Source organism: Toxorhynchites rutilus, chromosome 2, assembly GCF_029784135.1.
Source record: "Toxorhynchites rutilus septentrionalis strain SRP chromosome 2, ASM2978413v1, whole genome shotgun sequence".
Taxonomy (NCBI): Eukaryota; Metazoa; Arthropoda; class Insecta; order Diptera; family Culicidae; genus Toxorhynchites; species Toxorhynchites rutilus.
The window spans coordinates 338,937,473-338,958,968 of NC_073745.1; the positions used below are offsets into that span (position 1 = coordinate 338,937,473).

The following is a 21,496-nucleotide window of genomic DNA, read 5'->3' on the forward strand; positions in this document are numbered from 1 at the left end:
TTCCAGAGAAAGCATACAAACGCCATGGAAAAGTATTTGGGAGACCATCAAAAGCAAAAGATTTACATCGGAGGAACGCTCTTTGTATTATCTACTGGTGAACGGGAAAATACCAAATGCTGCGTTACTTTATCGAGAAAATCAAATAGACAGCCCTATGTGTCAGCAGTGCTGACTCAGCACTGTTCAAATGTAGTAGAAAAATTAGAATACAAAATAACGCATATATATCGCTAATATTTAATTTAATCTCAGCTCAATTACCTTTCGCAGTTTTGTCCTTTTTTGCAAATATTTATATTGAACTAACACGTTATTTAAGTTTCTCAGATTGTTCGGAAAGTTTGTGCCGCTACCAATGATGATGTCCAAATAGAGATACTGATCAAAAATCGCGGTCTAGAAGGATGAAATTTTAAAGCTTCGTGGAGAAAAGAGCGAAACATTTTTGGAACTAAACACTGCATATATAATTGAAAGAATTTATGTTTACCTATGACATTTTGAGAAACCAACTTCAATACATATTCCGTTCCAAATAGATCAGATTTTTTATTTTTATTTCAACTCACAAGTGAGATGCTGTGAGCAGAATTCAACATCCACATCTCCACACCGCACATCGCTCAAAGCAACCCTTCTCTCCAACGAAGACACTGCTGTCCCTCGGGTTAATAAATATAGTTTGTCCTCTAGAACCTGAGACCGTCCTTCTTCTTTTGACCAACGAGAACGACCTTTCTTCACATGCGAAGAAATTAATTTTCGTTCCACCGTCTGAAAACGGTTCGGTATATTCCTCACAAACATAACTACTTTTGGAAGCGTATTTTTTCCGGCATGATACAGTAGACGAACCTACGAAGGAAAAAAAAGGCACGTGTTCACACAGCTGGAGAGAAATGTGTACCCGAAGAGAAATGATTTCTCCACTGCCAGAATGATACATATCCTACGTATGGCCGTTTTATTTCTGATGTTTTTTTGCCCTCCGTTATCGTAAGATTTTTTTTTTCAATTTCATCCAACTGAGCGGCTACATGTGCAGCAGCAATATTTGCGCTGGTCGTTTATCAAAAGTGTCCGATAATAATACATTGGTAGCTGTAGCACTACTCGTACGAATTTATTATGTTCCCTGTTTCGCTTGGGGGGCAGTTTTTCTTTCATGTTTCACCTCGCAAAAGGATCTCGTTTGTATAGCGTAGTATCATGCTTCCCTTTTTGGCAATGAATCAATTTCGCATGTCCAACATTTTCTATCCGTTACCGTTGTCCTTACCTTTGAGCACGTGCACATAGACACTCGATTGTCTCGCATTGGCTGGTGCACAGGTGTAGTTTCCTCCGTGCCGGGCCGTGGCATTCCGCACCGTCAGGATGCTCGAAGTCAATTTATTCGTTGATACGGAGATGCCATCCTCCTGATCGTAATTGACCATTCGATCCTCGTGATACCTGATCGGGAAAGAGAGAAAACAGAAAGATAACATTCCGTTAACTAGAGAATGGGACGGGGGCAACACGCATGGAACACTCACCAGAAGACGTAAAGCGGACTTTCGGTGGCACGTTTTAGTTTACATTCCAGCCGCAGAGTCGATCCCTCGTCTATATGTAAATCAGGCGCTTCCAGAATTTCTGCTGCTGCCTCTGTCGGTGACACACGGAAGAAGAAAAAAAAAGGTACCAATTCGATAAGAGATGAGTGTGTAGGATTATTATTGATATTGGAACAGAAAAGAAGTAGAAAAAATATATTTCACCTCCACTGATCAAAGAACACACAGAATGGCGGAAGCACCGAAGTGAACCAGGAAAAAATTGAGTGAACGCATTTTATACCAACGAGATGATTTCACTTCACGATTCATCGGAAATTATCATATAAATTACATTTTCAGCTCCGGTTACCATCCATTGATTACCGGTTGGCCCACTGGTCTTGTGCTAATTCATTTAACGAGCAAAGTGGTTCTTGCTTCGCACGAAAAATTGTTCGATACTTGTTATCTTTGAGCTTTTGAGAAGGATGAGAAAAATCAAAAATCAGCAGGCGTTCACTCCAGTTAAAAATAGTGGAGACGCAATGTGTTTTTTTAAGAGTGAAGTTATTTTCTTTGTTTTATCAACTACCCGACAAACCCGGATATTCTAACGACGGCGTGTCTTACCTACGATCCTAAGCTCGATGAATATCGACTGTGGCGGATGGGTGGAAATTTGGCACTCGTACAGTCCTTCGTCCTCCTTGCGGGCGTTCTTTATCCGTAGCGCCCAGTTGCCGAGGTGGCGTGTGTGCTCCACCAGAAACCGATCGTCGCTGCTGTATGTCGACAGGCCGACCGTCAGCAGCTGGTAGTCTTTCCGCCGGAACCAAGAGACCTGTATATATATAGAGGGAAGAGACACACGGAAGAAGAATGAGAGACATTTGTTTCGTTCCCGAGGAGCTGTAAACAAATGGCACACCAATTACGGTAAATTATGCAATTTTGGGGTGATTTGGGCGATCATTAGAATTAGTGCACATCAAAGTTAATGTAACCCGGGACAGTCAGGTAGCCCATCGTGAACATTGTGCGAAACTGATTTAATGCAGAGAAATTGAAATAAAATGCGATGTGGGATGAACATGAAACGTAAACAAGTCTTAATTATGAGCTTATGACGAGTGACTTATTTTAGACTGCTGTAATACTCTGGAAACGTAATTTCAATGTTGCAGTAAACATAATGGTCGGAATTAGTTATCAGTACATGGAACGAACAAAATATTTGAGTTCGATAAAGTTTCTATTTCAGTAATAACGTGCGGATCGATATTCTGATGTAATTGTCTAGATTTTTGACATATAATTTCTTCTTTGGAGAACATAATGGGGTCAAATTGAAAAAGTAAAGAAAAAAAAGTAAGAAAAAAAAATCTTACTAATGTGTATCGATAAATATCTGAAAAAAAAATTTTCATCAAAAAATCTAATAATAAAAAAAAATTAAATACGCTGTACAAAAAAATATATATTTTTTCTGGCTTTCGAAATTTTTATTTCTAAAAGTGGCGTATTTTTTTCCTGAATTTTTAAGAGCATTGAGAGACACAAAAATAATTTTCTTCGTCGTCTGCATTTTTTTTTCTTGGAATCGATTATTATATTGTAATCGTGGTTTTCAATTGTAAGATTAAAATTAAAAAATAATAATAATTTGGATTTTTTTAAGTGTTCTTCTCATTAATCCGAATGATCTTTCCACAAGGATAAGGAGGATTTTTTCTCACAGAGCTCTATCGTATTGCTGATTCCTATGAATTTGGTAAACCATCTAATTCAATGTGAAGATAATCTCATTTATTTCAAGATATGAGAAAAAAAAACTCTTTGTTCAGTGCAATGCTCTAAATATACCGACAAAACTTAGATTTATAAAAAACAAAATTTAAATAAATATAAATGGGTCTTTTAATTTAAAATAAATTAAAAATGCACAAAGGACAAAAAACATTTTTTTCGCGCAATCCTCTTAAAAATTCAAGAAAAAATTACGTTGCATGTGGAAAAAAACAACACATACGAACGGATTTAAATAAAAATTAGAGTAAAAGTGAGTCTCAAAGTAATATTTCTTTTTCAAAATTTCGAAATGCCTGAAAATATAAATATTTTTTTCTGCCGCGAAAAACACTCAAAATTCTTAAAAAGCTCACATATACCTAAGATAGACGTATGAAGAAATTTTAATACAAACTAGAGTAGTACTGAATCTCAAAATAAGAAAAATAAAATTTAATTATATATATATATATATATATATATATTATATATAATAAATTAATTTCAATTTTTTTCAGTATTTGATTTTTTTATGAAAAAAAAATGTTTGAAAATATTGATGGATACACCTTAGCAAGATAGACTTTCAGTATTTATTTTCATTTTTTGTCTCAAAATGATTGAGAATGGCGTGAAAAAAATACGAATAGGTGCATTTTTCACCATAGATCCTATGTTGTACCATATAAGAACTCGAATATATGGTACTTCTGTCAAAATTTAATATTTAGTACCCAGTACAATATTTTCCATACAGCTGGTGATTTGGTTTGGAGGCACTTCCTACTCCCATACCCAACCAGACCCTTTGGAAATATGAAGAAAACATATTTTTTTGTACCGCGCAACACTAAAAAAAACACAAATATCTAGAAAAGCCGTAGAAACACATTTAAATATGAATTAGAGTAGTACTAAATCTCTAAATAAAAAAAAATAAAAATTTAAATATTTTTTTAAGTACTTAAATTTTTGATGAATTTTTTTTTTTGATAATTTTTCTCGATACACCATAGTGAGATGCATATTCAGTATTTTTTCCAAATTTTCATCTCGAAGCTTTTGAGAATGGCGTGAAATAAATGAAAAAGTACGTTTTTCACTATAGATCCTATGTTAAACCACATAGGGGTTCAAATAAACCGTCAAAAGTTCTTATTTAATATCCTATACAATATTTGCCATACAGCTAGTGATTTGGTTTGGGGGCACTTTTTACTCCCTTACCCGGCCAGGCCCTTTGCGATCAGGAATCTGATATATAAAAACAGAACTGGAATTTGAATATAAAATTTGTACATGAAACTCAAAATCAGGCATACATATTCTTTTGCAAGAATCCGAAACACGGGCCCATATGTGAAATCCAGAACTATAATTCAAAGAAAAAAGAAATACTGAATATAATCATTGCATAAATATTGAAATACATAAATTTGTACTTGGGGCGCAATAATACACAAAGGCTCTCAATCAGACTTTATGAAAATCGACGCGATGTATCATTTCGATGCATCTATACCACGGTTTTGGAGAACACGATAAAAATCACTCGGCGGTGTGCGACATCTTTAAATCACACCTTCCGAAAAGTTTTGGAGCTCTTGGAGTTCAGACAATTATGAAGTTTCAAAGTTAACCTTTAACTAGGGAACTAGAATAGAATTCGTAAATGATATATCTTTGTACCGTTTTGTCTCATATTCCGAACAGTCTCAAATTCCGAACAATTCATTTTTAAATGTAAATTTACTAAACTTTTATGTTATAAATAATTGAATAATGAAAACACAGACATTCTTTGAGGTATAGGCGTTATTTTGATATCATTTACAGGTATCGGTACAGCCTATGATTTATGATATGACATTTGCAAAAAAGTGACAGTCAAAACCAATGATAAAATGTTTGCGTTAGCAAATTCCTTTAAAAACAATCATCGTTCATTTTTCCGTTTTTGTAGTTGTTTCAACTATTTTGTTTGTTCTTTTCATGTAAAGTGCTAGAGAACGTATGAACCTACAATAAATGGGTGAAAAAACAAATATTTTATGGAGAAATCTTCATTAAAATTAATTTTGAAAAAGTGTTCGGAATATGAATCAAGATTCTACGCATGATTCAAATTCCGAACACTTCATCTTCAAATGTAAATTTACTGAGCTTTAATGTTATAAATAATTGAATAATCAAAACCTGAAATGCTTTGGGTTATAGCCTTCATTTTAACATCATTTACAGGTATCGATACAGCCTATAATTTTTAGCATTGAGCATTTGCAAAAAAGTGACAGTCAAAACCAATGATAAAATGTTTGCGTTAGCCAATTCTGTAAAAAATAAGCATCGTTAATTTTTCAAATTTTGGAGTTTTTTCCAACTATTTTGTTTGTTGTTTTCATGTTAAGTGCTAGAAACGGCAAGAATCGACATAAAATGGATGAAATAGAATGATATTTTATGCAGGAATCTTCATTAAAATTAGTGTTCGGAATATGAATCAAGTTTCTATGCATGATTCAAATTGCAAACACTTCATTTTTGAATATGAAGTTACTGAACTTTAATGTTATAAATAATTTAATATTCAAAACCCTGACATTCTGTGGGTTATAGCCTTCATTTTAACATCATGTACAGGTATCGATACCGATATAGCGCCCTTGGTCCCGAAACCATGTAAACCAGGGGTTCTCAAAGAGGTCAATGTCGACCCCTTGGGGTCAATATCGGTTTCCCAGGGGTCGATGAGATTTAATGATCGATCCCTATTAATTAACACAAGTTCATATTTGAAACTTTCAAGATACTGCATATATTGTGTTACGTGAACCAACTTATTATAAGAATGATTAAATAAAATATAGGGGTCGATGCTATCACTTCAACTTGTAAAATGGGTCTCTGGCCAAAATAGTTTGAGAATCCCTGATGTAAACTATGAGAAACAAATACATTCAATAATTACAAAAGCAAAATCCATTTTTTTGCAAGCCTAATATTTTTCCAAAAAAGGCTAACTAATTGACTTTAATTTGATATATCGATCAAATGGATCGGTCGGAACAGCATTTTTTTTTAATCCCATTTATTTATTTATCAGGCTCAATAGCATTTTATCTGTAACAGAGCCGGGTTTTTATCGTGTACATGTACATATGTTTATGTTTCCATTAATTGTAAATTACACAGTAGAAGTAGTAGCCATTTAGGCGTTAGGTTTTACTCTTCCATTACATTATGGTAAATTACACTGTAGTAGCCATTTAGGCGTAAGGGTATTCTATCTGTTCTTCCATTGTTCAGCAGACCGGACAGCGGATACAGTTGATATTGATCATTGTTGTGTTATTTATAGAACAGCAGCTCGATGTTTCTTGCAGAGCAAAGCAGTTGTATGGATAAATCGATCTTTGTTCCACCGTGGATCGATCTTCATCGCTGATGATGGTTGCATGGACGTAGTTATTCTATAACAACACAAAGATGGTCAATTGAGGGACCTGAGTTTGAACTCACGATCGATCGCTTAGTAAGCGAACGCGTAACCAAGTGGCTACAAAGACCCCCAACAGCATTTTTGCTGTTCGGAATTTGATACAAAAGTGTTCGGAATATGAGTCAGAGACAAAAATGGTGTTCGGAATTTGAGACAAATGTGATTAAACATACTTTTAGTTTTGACGTAGGATTACGTCTTTCGGGAACATATTGGGGTACAAATTGAAAATCGGAAATCGAGCACATCGTGAAAATTGTCCAATTTCAAACGCTTATTGCTCAGTCATTCCATGATGGATTGATGAAATTGTTGCGTGAATCGATTTCGGTACTCCATAACAATTTTTAATACTGAAGAAAATAATATATGTCATGAAACTAACTATCGAACGCTTGAAAAATCTCAACCCCTATCGTAACGGAAATACCCACTTCTGATTGGTCGAAATTGACGACACATGCGGCGGGTCCCTAACAGAGACATCAAAACCAAGCAAACTCGGAGGATTCGGCATTTCCAATACAACAAAGTAGGGGGAGCTTTTGCTGCCACTGAAATGTGTTCCTTAACAGAGACATAAAAACCAAGCTGCCTGGGGAAATCGACATTGCAAATACATGAAAGTAGAGGGAACTTTTGTTCCTACCGAAATGTGTTCAGAGACATCAACACCGAGAGACATCAAAACCAAGGGACATCAAAACCAAGCTGCCTCGGGGGAATCGGCATTGCAAATAAATAATATTAGTTAATTCTAGCAAATAAAATTTAAATTTGGAACTTTAATGTTGGTTGCTTCGTGAAATTTCATATCAATGACCGATCGTGTATTGTGAAAAATTTAGCACGAGTGTAAGTGTAAAATTGTATATGGTAGCAGTTGTATTAAAAATGACTTGATATATGAAATGATTCATTTGAATTTCCATAAATAAAAACCAAAGTGTGTTCCCGCTCGAGAACGGGTCGTTTGGTTTAAGCTGTTTGTTTCGTTGTTTTCATTTTCACCCAAAGAAAGTTTCTACGGCGAGAAAAATTGTAAAAGTGAATAAATATTAGACAAAGTGATTTCCCATATGCTCTATATAGTATTAGTTGTTGTTAGTCCAATTAAAATTCTCATTGGGTTGAATGAACACTCATAAAGTAAAATTTATAAATGAAAATTACCATTTCATTTCAAATATGTTTTCTCTATATTAAAGTAACATGTTTTTACTGATGAGAAAAAATGATAATTGTGTTCGCTATTGGTAATTATCTTATATTACATTGGTGAGTTTTTTTTAATTCATCCATACATAACATAGGAGGCATCTCATCTAGTATCACAGAGGGCGGTTTTCATCATATCTCGTTCCACTTCGGTATCTTCTATCTGATACGCACCACCCAACGACTGTTTACCATCCTTCTGTCATCATCACTTGGTAAACACTGGTGGAATGAATAAACAATACCCAACAACCAAACAAAACGGCCCTTTTCAGAGCCACCAAATCGTTATCAAAGAGTTTAACGATGTGATTCTTCAAACATATCCAAAATCAACAGATAGCCTAACGGAATCCTACGTCAACTATGCGGTCGTGTCCTGGGCACAACCCTCCTGTCACTTTTTTCAACATGAATATTTATTTGTAAATCAATTTTATGGTAGTCAAATGGAAAAGAAGGCTCTATTGTATCTAAATATCCAACTAATTTCGCGAAAGAGTACCATTTTGAGTAATGAGACACTGTTTAATGACCATTAAAGCTTAAGTGTTCGGAATATGAGACAAAACGATACCATCGCCCGATACAAGCTTTGGCCATGGCCGAAACTTAAGTTGCAAATGTTTTCCTTCTTTATGGTGCCAATGCATGTACTACACAGATCATGTATTGTGCATATCCTGAACATGAATGCCACATGGTAGCTGAGGAACAACTAACGTTTTGACGCAGAAAGACACATTAGGTGCTAGGTATTGACTCTGGACTCTGGATGGAAAACACGGAAGGACACTGAACAAATGCATGGATGCTTGTTACAGTTTTCGTAAATCAAAATTATTTACGGACTGAGTATTCGTAATACAAAGTATATAACAAATTTCACAAACAATCCGATTCGATTGGCATTTAAGAATCCGTTTGCAGCAAAGAAGAGTTATTATGTTGAAGCCCTCCTGAAGATAGCCGTAGCTATGCGTTAAATATCGTAATCAGTGGTAGACTAAAGCTCGAATTATTTGTTCATTTATTTGTATCCAAAATATGCATTCTCGAATAGGAAAAGGATCTGCCGATTTATGGTGTGTTATTTGACTGTTATTTTGACTTGGAATTGCGCTTAACAAAGCTCTCTGTTCTGAGATCGACCATGAATGCTGTTATTGATCAGTGCATGAAATGTAACGTTTCCCAGAATCTGACAGAAAGCAAGCAAGTGATTATAATATAAAATTCATCATTCAAGCAAGAACATCGGAGAAAAACATCACAAACAGACCTCGAGAGCTCCAGCCCGCATCGGTCGGCTTTATTATTCAGCTCGTAGATATAGCTACAGCACACGAGGAGCAACAGTCCTATCGGAACCGATGTTATCGAATCGGAAACGTCCAAAGCGTGACACGTGTCGTCAGCCTCCATGTCTTACGTATCGCACACTTATCACAATATTTGTATTCTATCGCAAACAATCCTCGAATCGATGGTCCTCACCACCCAGAATACATGTCCATTATGTAGAACAGTTGGATCCTAAACTAAACATTATCCCTATGTAGCGGAATTCCAGCTCCACTTTGCAACTTTGCGAACAATCCGATTTCGGTGATCACTTATCATATTCAGGCGGACCCAAACTCAACTTCGGTGATTATTTGTTTTCCGGCGAATCGCATTGATGAATTCATGCTCGGTGGAGAGTGTGGCCGATGGGCTGGAATGGCAATATCAGCTTCCAGCATTTGGTATTTTCAACGGAACGGTCCTACTTTTCGGTTCAGCACCTTGGTCCGATTCTTCGCTCCCGCCAAGCGTGAATACCGAACAAATTCGGTCAGCTACTCGAACCATTCATTTTCCGAACCAACAGATTTTCCGTTCCTGTCAACGTGGAGTGGAACGGAGAAGTGGGGGAAAGCAGATAGAGAGAGCAAAGAATGGACCAAAAACTTTTGTTTTAGGTGGGTCACAGCGGAAAGAAACTTGTTCTTGTTGAGGGTGGCAATAAATTTTGAATTTTCTTTTCACAACTTTTCACCATCGCTCAACCCGGCCTTCAACCATCTTTTTTCGGCTTCTTCTTGGTGTGTCTCCGTGGTGTTTTTTTCCTCTTGTCCCCAGCAAGAGCAATACCCGAGAAGATAAGAGGACAAAATCAGTCAACTCCTCTTAGCAGAAAACCTGTCGTTTCTGTTCGTTGCGTTTTTTTTTGCGCCCTCTCACTGTGGGACTTCTCCAAATCATAGTCCACGTGCCGACTGCAAAATTTATGAGGCATTAAATTCGCAAGCAGACGGCGTTCGCTTACTGACACTGAGGATGTGCTTCGAGAAGCATTTCCCAGCGTGATGGTCCTCCGTTGTCTAGGTCGCTTTCCCGTCGGTGTCCTTTTTTTCTCCTCTCACCACTTCTGTTTTAATTAGATCGGTGGGTGACCGACTGGATGATGAAGCTGTTCTGTACTTGCAAAGCTGTTAAGCTCATTTCCGAATTGTATGCAAATTTTATGTGTCCGCTATTACACCATGTCGAGCATCGGACGCGAACGGTGTTTGGAATTCAATTAGCATCCTACTTTCGGCCACTGTTTCGTCCTTTGTTCAGCTCCATTGTCAGCGCACGGGATAGTTGTTATCTTACTTACTTCATCTGTTGCTCCTTCCGTCCAATCCTAGGCAACGCCTCGCAAATCATCAATATTCGATCGGCAAACATATCTTTTTCCGAAACAAATCAATCATTGGAGGGCGGATTTTCTTCCCACTGAAGCACTTTGTTTTGTTCTTTCCTCGAGGGTAGGCAGAGTTCTCTTCAACAGTTGTCCGTTCCATCTGTTGGAGCTTCTCGTGTTTGTTTTGCTATCGGGATGCTTCGAGCAGTCATTTTTAATTCGACGTTAAGTATGAGAAGCTCAAATAATTCCTCGCTCTTCTATCCGCTAGAATGCTGAATCTAGATTTGTATGAATCCACGTAGAATTTAATTTAATTCTTTGAAAGTTAAAAAAAAGAAGCCAATCATTTGATTACTTCTTTTCAATGGCTGGGAACACGGCTTACAGAGATAATGCTAGTTCTTTAGCGAGTAAACATTTTTTTGATGACGTCATCCGAATTGTCAGTGTAAACAGTCGCCAGTTGTATTTTGTTTTCCGACTTACGCGTAAATGTTCCTGAAATGAAAAATCGAAAATGGTTCAATGCGCTGTGAGCGGGTGTATAAATTATGAAAATGACATTATCGGGTCAAAAAAGAGATTCTTTTGCTTTCCGAAAAACCGAGAATTATGTTCTTTGTGGATAAATGTTTTATCAAATTATTCATGGTGTTAAATATAATCAACTATATTATCAACGCATAAACTTACAAAGCACGAAAAATAAAAAATAAGAACACATTGTTTACTTCAACGACTCAGATGACATCACTAAAAAATGACTGATCCGGAGTAGCTAGCCTTGTCTCTGTAAGCCGTGGGCTGGGAATACCTGGAATATTCGTTTACTGTTCGTAATGCAATCTCATAGTGAACCCACCAAAATCCACGGTAACTACGAAGGTGTGAATATCAAGATGTTGACATTGAAACATTGAAAGGCCCCCCGGAGGATTCAATTTCGCTAACACAAAAAAAATAACAAAGATATTGCGGATGTTTGTGTTTGTTTTTCTTTCGCTTCGCTGGGCTTCCCTCGGGATAGCTTGAGGAAACCTTGTCGATTGGGGCCGTTCAGACAATTGGTAAGGTAGGCTTTCGAGCGGGATAAAAGCGATGTCGGAGCGCGAACGGAACGGAACGGATGCAGGAATAAAGGGGTGGCGACAATGGAGGCGCAGAAAAGGAAATTTAATTAAAAACATTTTCTTTCGAGCCACTTTTCACCGGCGTCGCAACGGCAGATGGTGGAGAGGGACGAAAATGTGCAAAGTGGGCAAAAATTATCCGAAGGTGGGCCCAGAGGAGAGGGAGGGGTTTTGTTGTCAACAGATAAAATAAATTTTTGATGATAAACGCGACATTCTGTTGCCTTAGGCATTCCAGAAAGGATTGTCATGTGGAAATAATGCGAGAAATTTAAAATAATGAAGTCTTGTTGGGAAGTGAGCTCGTATTTGAATACTGGTGATAAAATTCCCCAACGTTCAGTTATGAAATGTGATAAATAATGTTGACCGGTTAGCTTTAATGCGAACATTATATTGACACGCAAATTAACGTTTAAATATTTTCCGAACCTATAATTAACTGGGAGCTGATCACGCAATGCTGCCTGGGTAAATTAGTTTCCAACACTATGTGGCTACGAATGAAACGACCTTCTTACCCCTCTTCAATGTAGGGCCGCTAATGTTAGGAGGCCAAACACGTGGGGGAACAATGGAAAATGCATCGTCACGGAATGTCAATGAAAAGGCTATTGAGGGAACATAATATAATGTGAAGTAAAATCCGCTGACAGGTACTAATCGCTAACACGGCTCGCATGAGTAGAAGGGTGTCGATTCGTCCTCGAAAATGTCATTTCGATTATCATAATTTTCACATCATGTTCATGTATCAGACTCTTTCGTTTATCGTTTATAAATCCAATATCCAAGAGATCATTTCTTAGAGGGTGCGTATTGTTGGGTTATACTCGCAGAGAAATAATAACACCGAATTATTGATGATAAAAGAATAAAGGAAACGATTTACGTGTATACTTTTCAAGAGTAGAAACGATTATGGCTAGTAAAGAAAAAGAAATTGCACGAGTGCGGCACATTAACAGCACGTAACTAAACTGCACTGCTGTGTTTGGCCGATTGGGCAGCTCGACAATTGTTGCCATCCCAATACTCCTCCTCAACTATCGCTAGCAACAAGTCCCATCGCTGAAGCAAAACTCTGTAGCTTGATCCTGCCCAACGGTTTGGTAAGTATGTCTGCTACCATCTCCTGAGTCGCACAGTAAACCAGCTTGAGAATCTTCGTATCGCAAAGTCCCCTAACGAAGCACTCCCTTGTTTCGATGTGCTTCGATCGACGACTTGTTATTTCGGATTCGACGAATTTAATGCAACTCTGGTTTTTTTTTTTTTTTATTTATATCGTTTATTTTTACAGGCTCAGTTACATAGGTTTAAAGGAGCCGAACTCCTTACTGTATTGTTACTAGTATATATACATTTTTCCTTAATTCTAATGTTAATAATATAGGAAACCGATTACTCGCGGTCAACTCGAGTTTAGAAGGGTGACATATTTTCTTCAGGAAAAGGAGGGGATATGAGGATATGTTGACATTGATCACACTCACACTCTCAATCACACTCATCACACTCAATTCTTAAACCTATCTTATATCTAATATGTATTTACATTTCATCTTATTCTTAAGAAGGGATCCGATCTCTCACAAAGGAAAAGGAAAAGGAAAAACTAAGGGTATAATGACAATCACACACGAAGATCGATAGCTTTAAGGAATACATATATTTGGGACATGTAATCAAGGTCTAACCGAGCCAACACGTCTCTCACCGGCACATTGGGCTGCCTTCCTCGGGCCCGAAGGGTGACTACTAAATTCGATCTGGCGACAAGATACAGCTCGCACGACCAAACAACGTGCTCGATGTCGTGGTAACCTTGGCCACAAACACAAAGATTGTTGTCGGCAAGATTAATACGAAAGAGTAGCGCATCTAACGAACAGTGATTGGACATGAGTCGGGAGAAGGTGCGAATAAAGTCCCGACTCAAGTCCAGACTTTTGAACCATGGTTTGAGGCTAACCTTAGGGATAATCGAGTGAAACCACCGGCCCAATTCATCTTCGTTCCATTTGCGTTGCCAGTTAACTATGGTATTTTTGCGGACTAAAGAATAAAATTCATTGAAGGCGATTTGACGCTGATAAATATCGCCTTCAATTGCACCTACCTTTGCTAATGAGTCAGCCCTCTCATTACCCAGAATTGAGCAATGTGAAGGGACCCAGACAAAGGTAATGACATAACAGCGTCTGGATAAAGCACTCAAATTTTCTCGTATTCTCTCAAGGAAGTACGGCGAGTGCTTTTCCGGCCTCACTGAACGGATAGCTTCGACACAGCTAAGACTATCCGTTACAATGTAATAGTGTTCAACAGGTCGTGAGGCGACGCTGTCCAGCGCCCATTGTATCGCTGCCAATTCAGCAATATACACTGAGCAAGGATTCTGAAGACTGTGGGAGGTGCTAAAAAATTCGTTGAACACTCCAAATCCTGTGGACTCATTCATAGAGGACCCATCAGTAAAGTACATATTATCACAATTGATATCCCCATACTTTGCATCGAAGATCGTTGGAACGATCCTCGATCGAAGATAATCTGATGTTCCATGGATATCCTGCTTCATGGACAGATCAAAATGTACAGAGGAATTGATGTAGTCAGGAAAACAAACACGGTTGGGAATATACGAAGAAGGATCAACCTGCATGGAGACGAATTCATGATATGAGCTCATGAATCCAGAATGAAAATTTAGCTCGATCAGCTGCTCAAAATTTCCGATCACCAATGGGTTCATAACCTTACACCGGATGAGGAACCGAAGAGATAATAAATTGAAGCGATCTTTTAGTGGGAGTAGGCCTGCCAAAACCTCGAGACTCATGGTATGCGTTGAGGGCATACATCCCAACGCGATACGGAGACAAAGATACTGAATTCGCTCGAGTTTAATGAGGTGTGTTTTGGCAGCTGATTGAAAACAGAAACTGCCATACTCCATCACTGAGAGAATAGTTGTTCGATACAACATTATAAGATCTTCGGGATGGGCTCCCCACCAGGTGCCGGTAATTGTACGGAGAAAGTTTATTCTTTGTTGACATTTTTTACTCAGATACCTAATATGGGCCCCCCAGGTACATTTAGAGTCGAACCAGACCCCAAGATACTTGAATGACATAGCATGAGTGATCGGTTTACCCAAAAGTTGAAGCTTTGGTTTTGCTGGTTTATGCTTCCTAGAAAAAACCACCATCTCTGTTTTCTCCGTGGAGAATTCGATCCCTAGCCCAATGGCCCAGGTTGAAAAATTGTTCAAAGTATCTTGTAAGGATTCTTGCAGGTCGGATTCGTTTGATCCTACGACAGACACCACTCCATCATCTGCAAGTTGTCTTAGGCTGCAATTTTGTGTAAGGCAATTGTCAATGTCGCTTACGTAGAAGTTGTACAAAAGGGGGCTTAAACATGAGCCCTGGGGGAGTCCCATGTAAGAGACCCGACTTACTGCCGAATCTCCGTGAGAAAAGTTCAAATGTTTCTCACAAAGCAAGTTATATAACATATTATTCAATAGAGGCGGCAGACCCCGAGATTGTAATTTGTCTGACAAAACCTCTATTGAAACAGAATCAAAGGCCCCCTTTATGTCCAAGAATACTGAAGCCATTTGTTTTTTTTCGGCGTAAGCCAGTTGAATTTCTGAAGAAAGCAACGCAAGACAATCATTCGTCCCCTTGCCCCTGCGGAACCCATATTGTGTATCTGAGAGTAGGCCATTCGTTTCAACCCATCGATCAAGGCGAAACAAGATAATTTTCTCCAACAATTTCCGTATACAAGACAGCATTGCTATTGGGCGGTACGAATTGAAGTCGGACGCGGGTTTTCCGGGTTTTTGAATAGCTATAACTCGTACTTGTCTCCAATCATCTGGAACAATATTATGCTCCAGAAACCGATTGAATAAGTTCAACAAGCGATGTTTCGCCACATCAGGGAGATTTTTCAGCAAGTTGAACTTAATTCTATCCGATCCCGGAGCAGAATTGTTACATGAAAGGAGAGCAAGAGAGAATTCTACCATCGAAAACTCGGAATCAAGATCGCACCTATCTTGTGGTATATCTCGAATAATTCTTTGCACTGGAGCGGAATCGGGACAAACCTTTCGTGCAAAATTAAAAATCCATCGATGTGAATATTCCTCGCTTTCATTGGATGAAGAGCGATTTCTCATGTTTCGAGCCACTTTCCATAATTTTTTCATTGACGTTTCTCGTGACAAACCTCCCACGAAATTTCGCCAATAAGCACGTTTTTTCCCTTTGATCAAGCTTTTAAATTGATTTTCAAGGTCCAAATACTTCTGAAAATTTTCAGGGGTTCCACGTTTCCGAAAAGCTTTAAATGCATTCGATTTATCTCCATAAAGCTTGGAACACTGGCCATCCCACCATGGATTGGGAGGCCTTCGACGAATAGTGGAACCTGGGATGGGTTTCGTTTGAGCGCGAACCGCGCTGTCATATATCAAACGAGAAATGAAGTTATACTCCTCCAATGGAGGCAAACCATCTCTGGAATTGATGGCTAGAGCAATCGCGTCCGCATATTTTTTCCAGTCAATGTGTCTTGTGAGGTCGTATGCCATGTTTATTGATTCAGAAGAATTCAACCCATTGGTGATAGAAATTTTGATTGGCAAGTGGTCACTACCGTTGGGATCCTGGATTACATTCCACTTGCAATCTAACGATAGTGAATTCGAGCAAAGCGAGAGGTCAAGAGCACTTGGTTTAGCAGGAGGTTTAGGTACACGTGTTGTTTCCCCAGTGTTCAAAACGGTCATATTGAAGCTGTTACAAAGGTCATATATCAACGATGAACGATTGTCGTCGTACTGTTCCCCCCAGGCAGTTCCGTGAGAGTTGAAGTCTCCCAAGATTAATCGTGGCTCAGGAAGGAGTGAGCACATGTCAACAAGTTGCTTGCGGCTAACCGCAGCTCTCGGAGGCCAATACAAGCTGACTATACAGAGGTCTTTGCCTCTGATGTTTGCATGACAAGCAACAGCTTCGATCCCTCCAATAGGTGGAAGGTCAATTCTAAAAAATGAGTGACACTTATTGATCCCCAATAGTACCCCTCCGTATCTGTCATCACGGTCCAAGCGTATTATATTAAAATCGTGGAAAGAGAGATCATTTTGAGAAGAGAGCCAGGTTTCGGATAGAGCAAAAACATCACAATTGAGTTTATGAATTAGAAATTTGAATGTATCCAATTTAGGGATAAGACTACGACAATTCCACTGTAAAACAGTGATATCTCCGACCTCTCTATTTAAATTAGACATCAAGAGAGATAATCATTGCAAGGAGGGGCCATGTTTGCATCAATTGCTGCAAAATTGTCTTTAGTACTGGAAGCATTGCGGTGACAATGGTTCTGATGGAGTCGGAAACATTAAAACACGTGAAGATTTGATCCACAAGGTCAGACAACTTTATAAATCCCGATTGGGAAGTTGAACTTGACGGAAAAACAGGGACAGTTGGGGTTTTTGATGTCCCCTCGAGTGCTGGGTCGTTCGAAGGTGAACTATTACCACGGAGGCCAGGAGGGACCTGATTTTGCTTATCCGCTGCACTCGATTTTTTGGGCAAGCTAACAGGGGGTATCACCGGAGGGACTTGTCCTTGAACTTTGGGAGTGGTCACATTTTTGCGCCGGGAATTCCCTTGAGAAATAAACGGCGTGCCCCCGTTAGCTGTATCCGCTTCCATTTCGTCAACTGGCAACGTAGCGAAGACATTGTGTGTATTGATTGGTTGTTGTTCTTGAGCCAGTGGAGAAGCGCCCTTCAAAATTTCTGCGAAAGTGCGTTTAGAGCGTTCCCTCAAAGAGCGCTTCTGTTTCTCCCAGCGAGCCTTGTATGTTTCACAAGCTGAGAGCACGTGTGGGGATCCCCCGCAATATGGACACTTATGCTCAGTCGCACTGCAGGATTTCCCCTCATGTTGTTCTCCGCAAGTGGCACATCGTTCTTTATTGGCACAATAAGCAGCCGTGTGACCAACTGACTTGCACTTTAGACAAGTCATTGGCTTTGGAATAAAAAGTCGCACGGCTAACCTCAATTTATCTACCATCACGTAGTCAGGGAGAGCTGAACCAGCGAAGGTGACTCGAAACGAGTTGGACGGCGTAAATTTCTTTTCTTCTCCTTCATGGTAGACTGTTCCGAGCTGGCGGCAACCCAAGATCTTAACAGTCGTCGAGGGCAGTTTTTTAAAACGGCCGGTACCTTCACTCGTAATGTATTCGCACGTCAAGCCCGTTTCGGTTATCACACCCTCAATTTCGACTATGTGAGAGGGTATGTAGACCCGATACTCAATTGTAAAATGCTGATCGACAACAATCTTGTTTGCGTCTTTTCGATCATTCACGACAACTCGCAATTTGTTTGGTCTAACCTTCGAAATTTCCGAAACGGAGGTATACCTTGCCAGATCTTTCGCGATCTGCATGACTCTCAACGCCTTTCCATTTGGCTTAGGCCTGAAGAAAACAACCCAGGGACCAGTTCCGGGCGCATCTTCTGGATAGACCTTTACACGGGGAGTGGGAATAACAGGGGGGGAAGGCGAGGACAGGGATTGAGAGTGGGAAGGCGAAGGTTGAGAAGGAGCGGGAAGAACAGAGGGAGAAGACGAGGTTGAAGGTAGAGTGGGATCGTTAAGGGCAGATGGGAGATTTGCTAGTTTTTTGGAGGGAGGCTTGGTAGGGTTAGCTGACTCGTCCCCAGAAGAAGTATCTTCCGTATTTGGAACACGTTTGAGTGACTTTTTTTTATCCGTTAGGAGGGAACTAGAGTCAGAGACCTCCATATCCGAAGGTCCCCCACTCTCTGCCATTTTAAATTTTCACTTATATTCTAAGTATTTTTTTAAACAATATTTCACAATAAAATAATTCACAAAAACAAAAAAAAAAAAACTTATAATTATTAAATATTTTCTCTCAGTATATTCAATCTTATTCACCTATGAACGCACTCCAGTGCAGATGAACGGGAGCGTGCTGAAAGCTCGTTGGTGGTGGGAATGTGCCTACGACACCACTACACACAGTCGTCGGTGAAAGCTTACCCGCACTGTCACTGTTGGCACGATGACTCGGCGAAATCTCCAATGTCGGCGAAGCAGCGACAAAACAAAAACCAATGCTTGGCTTTCCGAGGATGAACGCCTTTATCCACTTGCAGGCAGGGCACTTCACTCACTATCCAGATAGTGAAATGAACTCTTCAGCGGCAAAAAAACAACAATCACGCGGTAACCGATAACGGAACTTGGACGCGACTTTCCTTCGTCTGGTTACTTCGGGCAATCGGCGAAGAATCAACTCTGGTTGTCTTCCATTATTTCAATAGGTTCCATCACTGTTTCGCTAAAATCCTCCATCAGTCTACGGAGTCCATATTGCCTCCTGCCCTGTTTCACTTAGAGCGATATACTCGGACTCCATCGATGACAAAGTCACGCAATTCTGCAGACGGCTCACCCAAGATATTGCAGCACCAGCAAACAGGAACACAACGCCAGTAGTGGACTTCCGTGTTCTGGAATCACCGGCCCAGTCTGCGTCGCTGTACTCCATCAAATTTCCGTTCAAATCACCGTAGTGCAAACGATACTGTTTCGTTCCTTTCAAGTAACGAACTACACGCTTGGCCGCCACCCAATCTGCTTCCTGTGGTGCACTAAAACTTCTTTCCAAAATAAAAACACTGACTGCAATGTCCGGCCTTGCACAGACAGCAATATACAATAGTGCTCCAACCAGGCTTCTATATCTGGTTGAATCCTCCAGAAGTGGACTTGCATCATCAGCCTTTGTGAATCCTTCCTCCATTGGAGTCTTTGCAATTTTTGCGTCACGATGTCCAAATCGCTCAACCACCTAATTGATATAGCCTTCAAGTGAGATGCCGTACGTCCCATTACATCTGATAACCTCCAGAACCAGAAAGTAGTTCAGATCACCGAGATCAGTCATTTCCTCTATTTCAGCATCGCTTTCACTGCCAACCAGAATGTCGTCAACGTAAAAAAATAAGTAGATGCGTTTTCCGTTAACGATCTTGGTGTAGAAACATGGATCAGCCGTATCATGACCAAAGTCCAATCCGAGGAGAACAGAGTGAAACCGATGGTTCCAGCATCGAGCAGACTGCTTCAATCCGTAGATGCTCCTCCTTAAGCGACACACTAACGCTTTCTTCCCTTTGACCTCGAATCCAGGTGGCTGTTTCATGTAGAGTTCCTCTTCAAGCTCACCATACAGATAGGCCGTCTTTACGTCAAAATGTTTGAGTGTTAGATTTCGCTTACTTGCAATGGCCAGTAGAGTTAGCTTTGTCACAGGGGCAAATACCTCGTCGAAATCCTGTCCAAACTTCTGACAGAAACCCTGAGCCACTAGCCGCGCCTTATACTTCACTATTTCACCAGCTGCGTTCCGCTTTAGTTTGAATACCCACCGACATCCGACAGGTTTTCGACCTTCAGGCAACTTTACAAGATCCCACGTTCCATTCACAGCATGCGATTCGATTTCATCCTCCATAGCACTACTCCACTCAGTACGCTGCTTGCAAGCGACTGCTTCGTTGAAGTTACTTGGTTCCTTCAGGTTCGACGCACAGTCGGCGACCACAAAGACTTTTTCAATCAACCTTTTCGGTGGAACTCCTTTACCCGATCTCATTGAACGCCTCGCTATCTCATCCAGGGGAAAACCAGAAAATGATGTTTCCCCCACAGACGCCTTCTCGTACAACGTGGTGTTCAAGTTCGAATACTACTCCTTCTTCATCGTCAGTTTCTGGTGCTGACTCAGTTCTAGTGTCCATACCCCCTGAGATCGAGCTTTGATATTGTCTGCCAGTCGACCCTAGAGATACTAACACCATCTTATCTGCCTTGTCTTCTACTGACGTTTCCTTTTCAAGCGATTCCGATTTCTCTCCTGACGGCTTCAAGATCAAGGGTTCCTCTGCTAGTTGTTCTTCATCCGGCGATGAGCCGCCCAAGCCACCACGTTCTAGAAATGTGACGTCCCTGCTGATCACAATCCAGGCCTTCTTCGTATCCAGGAAACGGTAAGCTTTTCGCCCTTCCGCATATCCAACGAAGACCATCTTTGTTGCCTTCTTGTCCAGCTTTCGTTGCTTCTCCTTGGGCACGTGTACATAAGCCTCCGATCCAAATATTCGCAAATGAGCGTAAGATGGCTTCGTTCCATGCCACAGTTCATATGGCATCTTCTCGATAGTTGACGTTGGCAAACGATTCTGCAGATAATTTGCAGTACAAATTGCTTTTCCTCAGTATTTGATATCGAGACCAGACTCTATCAACAAGCACCTTACCATCTCTACCTCATATGGGTTCTTACGTTCTGCCTTTCCATTTTGTTGTGGCGAATAAGGTGCCGTCTGCTGTAGGATGATTCCGTTTTCTGCCAGGTAGTTCCTCAAAACCGATCCAGAATATTCTCCGCCTCCCTCTGTCCGAATGACTTTCGGAGCACACCTGAACTGGTTCTTCACCATTACACAATACTCTCTGGTCTTCTGTTCAGCGTCCGACTTAGCTTTCAACAAGTA

At 40.0% G+C, this 21,496-nt stretch overlaps 1 protein-coding gene across 1 annotated transcript in view; it reads right to left on the bottom strand.

The window, feature by feature from the left end:
* Nucleotides 1–21,496, bottom strand: part of LOC129764382 (Fc receptor-like protein 2) — a 178,621-nt gene that overhangs the window by 31,379 nt on the left and 125,746 nt on the right. The window contains exons 3-5 of the mRNA XM_055763391.1: nucleotides 2,175–2,385; nucleotides 1,542–1,653; nucleotides 1,283–1,458 (exon numbers count right to left, since the gene is read on the bottom strand). Coding sequence (XP_055619366.1) covers nucleotides 1,283–1,458; nucleotides 1,542–1,653; nucleotides 2,175–2,385 — 499 coding nt within the window. The remainder of the gene's footprint in view (nucleotides 1–1,282; nucleotides 1,459–1,541; nucleotides 1,654–2,174; nucleotides 2,386–21,496) is intronic.